At 38.4% G+C, this 10047-nt stretch overlaps 1 protein-coding gene across 3 annotated transcripts; it reads left to right on the top strand.

Moving 5' to 3' along the window:
- The first annotated feature begins 266 nt into the window (after nt 1-266).
- On the top strand, nt 267-7713 carry LOC131056233 (uncharacterized). 3 transcript variants are annotated; one of them, XR_009358515.1, is made up of 5 exons: nt 267-604; nt 736-857; nt 1059-1163; nt 1357-1499; nt 1597-1635. XR_009358515.1 is itself a non-coding variant. In XM_057990592.2 (5 exons), the coding sequence occupies exon 5, from the start codon at nt 3045-3047 to the stop codon at nt 4071-4073; it is 1029 nt and encodes a 342-aa protein (XP_057846575.2). In that variant the 5' UTR covers nt 267-604; nt 736-857; nt 1059-1163; nt 1357-1499; nt 1714-3044; the 3' UTR covers nt 4074-7713. The 3 variants fall into 3 exon arrangements, 2 of the variants coding, with proteins under 2 accessions (XP_057846575.2, XP_059065158.1); XM_057990592.2 differs by lacking the exon at nt 1597-1635 and adding an exon at nt 1714-7713; XM_059209175.1 differs by lacking the exon at nt 1597-1635 and adding an exon at nt 1714-7713 and having other exon boundaries at nt 1029-1163.
- Nucleotides 7714-10047: the final 2334 nt, after the last annotated feature.

Here is a 10047-nt window from a genome sequence, read left to right as displayed (position 1 = left end):
ATAATTATATTATAATAAATAAGAATTCAAAAATAAAAATATATCAAATTATGAAATTTTTAATAGAATTCAATCATTTAAATAATATAATATTTAGATAATTGAAAATGTGCATTATTTTATATATACTATATTATCTTTTTATTAATATAAATTTTAATAACAAATATTAATTAAAATAAATAAATTTGTAAAATAATTCAAAATAAACCATTTATTTAAGTTTTGTGACCAGGTAGAAGATAAATCAAGGATCGATTGACCATGCGTACGACGTTCCTTTGCTTAATTGGGGTAATGTGCCTGCAATACTGATTTCTCCATCACAATGCACCTTTCTTTTCATTAAGAAACATAAAAAAATTCTTAAACTTTTTTCCTCCGAGCTCTGTTATCTTTGATGTTATCGTGTGGCATTGATATCTGGCGGCTTTCTAGGGGTTTTCTCTGCGAGTAAAGATTTTCTCTTATTTTAGTTCGTGGATCTGTACACTGCTTCTCCAGTGTAAATTTCGCAAACAAAGAATGAAGGCAATTTCTTAAAAAGAAACATAAATCAAAGATCAATGGACCACGTGTGGAATGTTGCTTTGCTTACAATGGGGTAACGTGGGATAAATGTAGCTTTCCTTACAATGGGATAAATGTTGATTTCCGTTGTGGAATTTTGCATTTTTGAAACATTAATCGTGGTATCTGTGCTGTTATATTGTTTGAAATTGTTTGCCTTTGCAGATTTTATTCTGCATTGATCGATGGTACACTTGCCCGATATGAGTAGAAAACATTTTGGGGGATTTCGTAACCAGATCCAAATTTACTACTTCAGGACACACCGAGAGGGTGCTGGCTTTCAGGTTAATGAGTTCAGCTTCATGCCTTCTCATTGCATTTGCTTAAAAAATTCCAAGGATATTTCAACACTCCCATTTTGTGCATATTCAGAGGCGATTGCATTCAGCACTACAGTATCTCGTTGACGCATTTTGTCAAACACTTAACATGAATACTACATATTACTTATGCAGAGGCTCTCGGTTTGTTTTAAAACTAAACAGGGTTTCCAAATATGCGCCTCTATACGGCGAGTAGGCTATCACATGCATCTATATTGTTATTGTTTCAAGAGGATTCAATTGCCTCCTCTTTCTAAGGTTTCAAAGGTAATTTCATTGGTTTCGATTTTTCCTCTGTTTTTAATTTTGGGATTTGGTTTGTTTTCCGTAAAATTTAGACCGCAGTATTTTTTATTTGCATCTTCCTGTAGGATTTATTCTCTGGACAGAGTAGGCTCATAAATAGTATGCAGAACATGTGGAAATGATTTCTGATTTAATTTGTCTAATTCCAAAACAGAACATAAATATGAGGAATATAAAACGGCTTCTAGGTTGGAGACAGAGTAAACCTACAGAATCCAATAGATTTACAAGAGCATACCTGCTTCTGTTGGATTGCAGGTCCAGAACCCTCTAGCACGACTTGGGCTGCTTTGGAAGGTTTGTGTTTACTTTTATTGCTGTTAACATTTTTCTGTAGTTTCGAATTGTTGAGAATCATGCAAATTAGCAATATTGGTTGATTTTATTTCCTTAGATTTATGTTAGAAGAAAAAGCCCTTTCTTCATTACGTGTCAAGCTGAGAAACAAGATAAACAAGCAAACTGATGGCAACAGTTCTTGGCACTGTGCAAATCCCACAAAACCGAACAGAAATAAAGGTGGAAGGCTTTACAAAACCTCTCTACCTTGCAGAGCAAGCCCTGGATCATTACCTTGTGTATGTTTGACAGCCAATACCATGCTTTTATGAGTTTGCAGAGTTATGAGGTCTTTGTCAGCCCTCCCATAGCTTTCATTGATTATAGCCTTCAATAAAATGGAAAAAGCAGAATGGTCTAGCCCATATGCAAACTAACAACATCCAGCTCTTTCTGGCCAAAACGAATCAACGTAGAGCAGGCAAAGTGAGGTTGGATTTTGTTCAGCCATTTTTTCATGGCTTAAAATTCATTACCCAATTCACTTACAGTAATGGGAAAATCCCTAGCTGACTTAGACAATTCAGGGAGGGCAAGAAGGTTCATAGGAGCTGCTATTACTTGTTTTTCAACAAATAATCAAGTGCCGTTAACTTAAATCCTAATAGAAGGGGAAAACTTATAATATTTATACTCACATTTCGTAGATTCAGATTTAATAGCTTTATATTTACACCTTTGAGCAAATTATTATATATTTCATGTATGCAATATATCTTTTCATCTACTCTCAGCATTCTACATTTATAGTCAATATCTTGATGAAGAAAGCTTTTCTTTGATAATGAGCAGTGCTCAAATTTTATTTCTTCTACCAATTCACATTCAAGTGCTTTTAAGTATTTAATTTAAAACCTGTTAGTGGGGGAAGGTTTATTTGATAATATTTGTGCTCACATTCTATAGTTTCAGATTTAACATCTTCATACTATATTTTTTTCTGTCTAAAGATATTGGAGGTCACAAGGGAGAACTTCTTTCCATTCAATATATTCAACTTAGAAATCATTTAAGCCAGATTCAAACATAATAATCAACACTAATAATCTTAAAGAGTCTACATAACAAGTGAGAAATATGTAAGAAAATATATGGAGCAATCTTCATTGTAAATAGAGGGGAACAGAGTGAGATGGTTGGAAGCTAGTTCTATGGGGGAGGAGTGCAGGGGATCTTTGGAATGGAATGGAATGGCAGACCAACGCTGCCAAATGAAAGAGACTCTCAATGAAATTTCTTGGGGAAGGTCACTGGGAGATCAAGAGGGAGTGGAAAGAAACGTTCCCAGAGCACAAGTGCCATCAGGTGATTCTCAACAGCGAGAGTTGAGGATGCACACCAACTGTTTGAGGAAATGTCAGAAAGAAGTGTGGCCTCGTGGAATGCCATGCTTGTAGGATCGTTGTCATATCGTTGAATCTAACCGGTTTTTAGTAGTAACAACTATAGCAAATTTCTGATGCAATCACAATATAAGAAAACATACGAATGATTTAGTCTTGAATGGAGCGGGAATGGAAAAGGGAACCCACAATGGGAGGTCGCTGGAGATTTCAGACGAGGGATTCCTTTACCTATCCTCGGTGGGATCGTTTTGACAGTTGGGGGATCAGGGACGGCAGGTCACGGCATAGGCAGAATAACTACCAGAGAAATCCAAGGGCCATAAACAATCACTTGCAATGGCAGAGGCAGAGAAGGGTTTTCCAGAAACAACCCGTTTTTGACATGTGTGGCTCAGAGTCTCCACTGTGTAAGCACTGCACCTACCCCAATAACATTCCCATTAAGGGGAATGGAGTCCCTTTCAACCCAAATGCACAGAAGGAGGTTTCTCAAAAGATGAACAAGGACCCACGGAGGCTGATCGATAGGTACACAAATCATTTTCCCAACGTACAGGCTGAGTGGGAGAACCAAAGAAAACTTCATCCTACTCTACAGCAAGCTGTTCACTCAGAAGGTGGAGACCATAGTAAAATTATTGGGAATGGAGTCTCTTTCAACTCAAATGCACAGAAGGAGGCTTCACAAAAGATGAACAAGGACTCACAGAGGCTGTTCGATAGGAACACAAATCGTTCCCCTAACGGACAGGCTGGGTGGGAGAACCAAAGACAGCTTCATCCTATTCTACACCAAGTTGTTCAACCAGAAAGCGGAGACCATAGCATATTTATTCTCGAAAGGATGATTAATGCTCAGGTAGAAGACCTAAAATCTCGGGCCCTAATCGGTAAGATAGTTGATTTTGTCCCTGATCAGAATTTTATTTGTCAATGGGTGGGAAAGAATTGGGAAGGGGTTACGGATTCCTTTTGTATAGATAATGGGGAGGGGTTTTTCATGGTACTTTTTGAAGACAATGAGTCACGAGATAGGATCCACAGAAAAAAGGACTGGTTTATTGCTGGTAGAGGCTTGATTACTCAGATCTGGTATCCAAACTTCATTCCCAGCCAAAGTTTTTGTTCCATTGTCCCGGTGTGGATCTCCTTCCCTTCTCTGCCTCTGGAATATAGGGACACATAGATCTTAGAAGTGATGGGTAATTCTCTGGGTATATTTTTAAGATTGCAACTCTTGGTATTCGAGGACTGTAGCAATTCTACTAGGATCTGTATTCTTAAGGATGCTAAGAAGAAATGGCATTCTTAAGGAGCTCCATTATCCAAAATATCAAAGACCGAATTGCATCATGGAGGCCAGATGGTTATCTTTGGCTGGAAGGATTCTTTTGGTTAAAGCCATTCTTAGCTCTATTCCGAATTATGTGATGACAGTCCTCCTTGCCCCTAGGGGGGTTTTAGAATCAATTAAGAAATGCCTTCGGGATTTCATATGGAAAGGCAATTTAGACGACAAGAAAAAGATTGTGTTGATCTCATGGGAGAAAATGTGTTTACCAAGGTCTCATGGTGGCGTAGGGACCCATAATCTTCTAGACAGAAATCTTAGTCTAGGGGCCAAGTTGGCCTGGAAATTTTATGAGAATCCATCAGCTCTTTGAGCAAGAATAATTAGGATTAAATACTTGGACTCAGATGAGCCGGAAAGAATATTCACCATGAGGAATCCTCTGGGGATCTGCAACGTGGAATCTATTGGTAAAGAGTAGGGTACTTCTTCTTGCTTACCTTTCATGGGAGATAAATTCAGCATCCAAAGCTCTCTTTTGGAGAGAATCTTGGAATGGTCTCCCCCCTCTTGACTCAATGGGTAAATTTCCTAATGCTCAGGCTGATTTGGAGAGGTTGTGGGGTAAGAAGGTTTGTGATTATCTTTCCTTTTCCGTGGCAGATGGTGTAGTCAGGGCTAAGTGGAAGGATATACCGGATGGTGTGATCCCAGCAGAGGAAAAAGATGAACTTGTTAATATCTTAAATCAGAGGTCGGTCTTTGTTTCCAATGAGGAAGATAAATTAATTTGGGCATTTAGTAAAAGTGGAAAATATTTGGTTAAGGAAGGGTATCTTTCACTGTCAAAGGGTGTGTATCCAGCGAAATCTAGAGAACGTTCCTTTTGTTGGCATGATGTGGTTCTTCCTAAGGCTGGTGCATTCTTATGGCTAGCTTTACATAATCGTATTCTCACTGGTGATCGACTGCACAGATTGGGTATCTCTGATAATTTTTTGTGTGTTTTGTGTTGCAATTTAGAGAAGATGCAGATCACTTGCTTCTCACTTGTGACTTTGCTTGGAAATGTTGGGGTGCAGTGTTGGATAAACTAGGTTGGACTGCTCCGATTCCTAGTTCTCTTTCCCAATGGGTGAATGGGTGGCCTTTATTGCATAAAAGCTCCTTCTTTGCAGCTATTTGGAGGATTATTCCAGCACTTGTGGTATGGGGGATTTGGTGGGAGCGTAATAAGAGGATATTTATGAAAGAGGTCATGGAGATTGACAAGGCGTGTGGTCTTATGGAGCAGTCGATCACAGAATGTGTGAATTCTTATGTTTCAAGGACAAAAAATCTATCGTCTACATTCTCTTCTTTTGATTCCAAAATACTTAACAACTAGAAGAAGATTTCTATTCCTTTCTGAGGGGTATTGGTGGGAAAAGCATCCAAAAAGGATATTAGAAACCAAGTTAGGTGGCAATGTCCTTCAGATTCATATGTTAAGTTAAACTTCGATGGGGCTTCCAAAGGAAACCCAGGCAGATCGGGTGTAGGCTGTGCTATTCGGGATTTCTCAGGCAAGTTCTTGAAAGCTTTTTACTCCCGACTCACTGATGGCTTTAATAATCTTGCTGAGGCTAGAGCTCTCTTGGAGGGTATCAGATTGTCTCTAGCCATGGGTATAAGAAAGATACACATTGAAGGGGATTCCCAAGTTGTCGCATCTGCATTATCTTCTTGCTCTATAGTATCATGGGATCTTCAATATGTTCTCCGGGAAGTCTGGAGGCTCCTACCACGATTTCATTCATACAAGTTTTCTCACTGCTACAGAGAGGCGAACCAAGTTGCTGATCACCTTGCTAATTTGGGTGTTAATTTGGAGCAGGGGTCCGTAGTGGTTGAAGGTTCCAATGTGGCGAAATTGTTTACTAATTCCAGCTTGTCAGCTGGCATGTTGGGTGAAGTGCCTACCTGGAGATGACATCACAAATTCATATAATGTCGTCCAATTTCCATTTCAATCTGAATCTCAGAGCTCTCTGTATGGATGGCCACTTGAAGGAGGCTCTTCACATTCTATTTACTTCATACAATTTGGTAAAATCTTCTACATATCTTCAACTATTGCAGGCCTATATTTCCAAGAAAGCCCTTTCAGAGGGTAAGAAAATCCACTCTTACATCAACAGCAGAGGTTTTACATTTGCTATAATTAGTCTCAGTCTCAGTCTCAGTCGCATCTACATTCAGAATCTTGTAGAAAAATTATATAGGATTGAAGTTAAGATTCTTATCTTTCTACCATGAGTACTTTAGTCTCAGTCGCATCTACATTCAGGGTAATGTAGAAATCTAGGCGTGGAAGAATGAAAATGAATGTATGTGAGGTTTAGCTTAATAAGAGATTGGAGGGCGCTAAAGAAGTGCATGGTAAGGTACAGGGGAAGTAAAAAATATCTGAACAGAGAACAAAGAAAAGGGTACGACACACTGGCTGGAGACGAACAGGAGCAGCAACAACACTGAGCAATTACAAACAAACCTGAAAGTGGAGAGAAGTCTGCAAAGAAATCACAAGGGCGTTAAAATGCTTGCCAAAATTCTCTACAGAATACAAAACTTGAGGGCATAGATTGCCCTCATAAACCCAAGAAAATCTGAAAATTAAACTGCATTGATGACGAAGAGCAGTGAAAGAAACAACATGGAGGGTATCTGAATTGGTCTAACGATATCTTTTCAAGGGGAAACAAAAAAATTGGTTTTAGTTTTCTGGAAACACGATATACATGTCAATGTATGACCAAAGTGAGGATGCACACAAAGTGTTTGAGTTCACTTTCTTCACTATTCTCTCTGTGTGTTCTGAGGTCACATCTGTAAAACATGGTTTGAAAATCCATGGGAAGATAACAAGATGCGGGTTTCAATCTAATGTTAACATGGTGAATACCCTGGAGTGAATGTTTGCAAATTAGGGTAACATAGAGAAGGCGTGCGAACTATTTGATAAAATGCCTAACATAGACACGGTTTCCTGGAATGCAATGATTACAGCATATGCACAAAATGCTGCTCTTGATGAGGCTCTGCAACTTTTCCAAGAAATTCCGCAACCTATTTTGATTTCATGGAATGCAATGATTTCTGGATATGCACAAAATTTGCTTGTTGAAAAAAGCCCTGGAGATGCTAAAGCAAATGCAGTACATGTTTGCAAAATGTGGAAGCATGCAGAAGGCACGTGATTTGTTTGATTATATGATTCAAAGGGATGTTATCTCATGGACATCAATCATTGTTGGATATACACAAAATGGGCTTATGCTTATTCCGCAATGCCCCACTTATCTGGGAGTGATTACTCGGATGTATTTGAGCAAGGATAGGAGGTTTTCTTGTTGGCTTCTTTCCTCCTTGAGCTTTTGAACCAGTTTCTCAATCAATAAAGTATGGTGGCTTGCCACTTTTATTTTAACACAAATTGAAGAAAAAAAATAAAATAAAAGATATTCGAACATGGATCTCCAACTGAAAACCCTATGTCGTTGCCATTTGAACACAAACTTATTGACTTTAATAACTTTATGTTTATCCACTGAACTCATTATTATTTATTTTTATCTATCAAATATATCTTTTGATCTATTGTCAAACTCCCTACTTCTATAGTATCTTGATGATGAAATCTTTTCTAGATGACGACCTGTTGACGTGTATTTTGTACACAATCATACACAGAATAAAATACCGACAGGCATCTTATCCTCTCTTGAGAAAATAGTCTCTAACTGCTGAAGATCTGCAAAAAGGATCAGTTAGATGGACTCCAAGGTTCTTTTAGTGGGGTCTCCACGTGTGGACAAGCTTTTTAGTGGTATGATGTGATTTGCTGTTTCCTTCAAGGCGTCTTACGGATTCAAAAGCTCGAAGATTTTACTAATCTAAAGGAACTTTCAAAAAAATGAAAAAAGATAGGGTTTAAGGAAGTCTAGTCTAACCCTATGAACGACTTAGCATGAATGAGATTTGGCAAGACTCAACTAACTTCAATTTTGCCATAAGGTAACAACTCAATTGAAATTAGTGCGATCTTCTAAGGTAATAATGGTATTCAATGCATCAAAGACCGAGGACACTACTATGAAAGTACATCTCCTAGATGCGAAAATGCTTGAAGGTTAAGGACTCAAAATGTTTTCCAGTCGACCACGCAAGGCGTTCCTACAATCAGCAAGAAGCTAGTGGTTTGGATAGCGAATCCTACCAAATATCAAATCTCACACTTAGTCTTTCAAATTAACAACTACTTTGATTGAGCGTGATTCAAGTACATCCAACAACCATGAAGATAACTTAAGAAATTTGCAACAAAACACCATAACTTCAATATTTTATTGATTTCCAAGTCATCATATACAACAATTGCTTGAATTTCTCTCTTCAAGACTCAATCTTGCTACAAAATAAAAATTGCTTCTAACTCTAATCTCTCTATTTCACTCTTAACTCTATTCTCTATTTTTTATTGACTATTCTATTACAAATGAAATGGAAAATGGGGGTATAAATAGCATCCCCAGTTACAATGAAAGGTCCAGATTGAAAGTAAATCAATGGACAAGATCATGACACCTAAACCCTAATTAGGGTTTGTTACAAATGACCTCCTTTTTACTGAACAACATTAAATACATAGCCAAATATTAAATTTGGCACAAAAATCTAGGAGGTATCAACCAATGAGAAATAAGATGTCATGTCATCTGTAACAACCTTTCATCTAGAATCTTATTCCCTTTCCAATTCTCTTTCTTAGCATATGCAATGAATTTTGTCACGATTCCTTCGATTTCTGTGCTTGGAATCTCGGGAAGATTCTTGATACTCTCTTCTAAGTGGATAACCTGATCAAATGCATCTAGAAGAGCTGTGTCCCAAGTAGGTTCAAGTTCCTTTGTTCTATCAATCAGGAGCATGGTGGCATACATCTGATCATACTGCTCATCTGTAACATCTGCGTCCTTGCGAAAGATGATCTTGATTCTATCTTCAAATTCTTGTAAATCCACATCTGTCTCGACCTCGATCCTTCTGCCAAGAATGGTACGAAGTACCTCAAATACTCTGTCCTGGATCGGATTGATCACCTCCTCAACTTGACCACATCTGACACTGATGTCCTCAAAGAGAACACTCTTTATATGGAGTAAGGTTGACCACTGAAACAAACTGTGAGAATCACCTTCCAAGATCTTTTCTTGTGCTAAAATTCTTCTGGATGTATGTCTTATAACTTTCAAGACAGGGATGACAACGTCCTTGGTATGGGCAAATGCGGCTACTGTTGCCATCAATCTGTGGATTATCTCAAGAACTTGGATAGCCTGATGGGTGATCTTCGACATCCTTGTAACAAACTCAATGGCCACCGTGTGAGATCTATCCATCCAACTACATGTACGCTGGACCATATTCCTGAATCTTTCTGCTTCATTGATTGATTGAAGGGGCAATGCCTGCAATGGTGATCTAACTGGATCCTGACGTCCCAAAGGTTCATTGATGTGACTGAAATATGTCCTCCATGCACCGACCTCTTTCTCAAGCTTTCTATTCTTTTCTACTTCTTCTCTAAACTTATCCTTCAATGCCTCAAATGTATCGGTGGCATCATCTAAAGTCTGCTCTGCTGTGGATGGTCCTAATTCAATAGTCTGTATATGATAGTCCTCTGCTAGGATCTCACCCTCATATTTGTCTGCTGCCGGTGTAGCTATCTGCAGTTTTCTAGATCCAGTCTCATCTCGAACCATCTTGGACATCTTTGTAGCCTTCTTCTTCTCTGTTGTCATATGTGAACGTCCAACAAGGCTCT

This window comes from Cryptomeria japonica, chromosome 7 (assembly GCF_030272615.1).
Source record: "Cryptomeria japonica chromosome 7, Sugi_1.0, whole genome shotgun sequence".
NCBI lineage: Eukaryota > Viridiplantae > Streptophyta > Pinopsida > Cupressales > Cupressaceae > Cryptomeria > Cryptomeria japonica.
The sequence above is the reverse complement of the archived record's forward strand: the minus strand, read 5'-3'. Positions and strand labels throughout refer to the sequence as shown.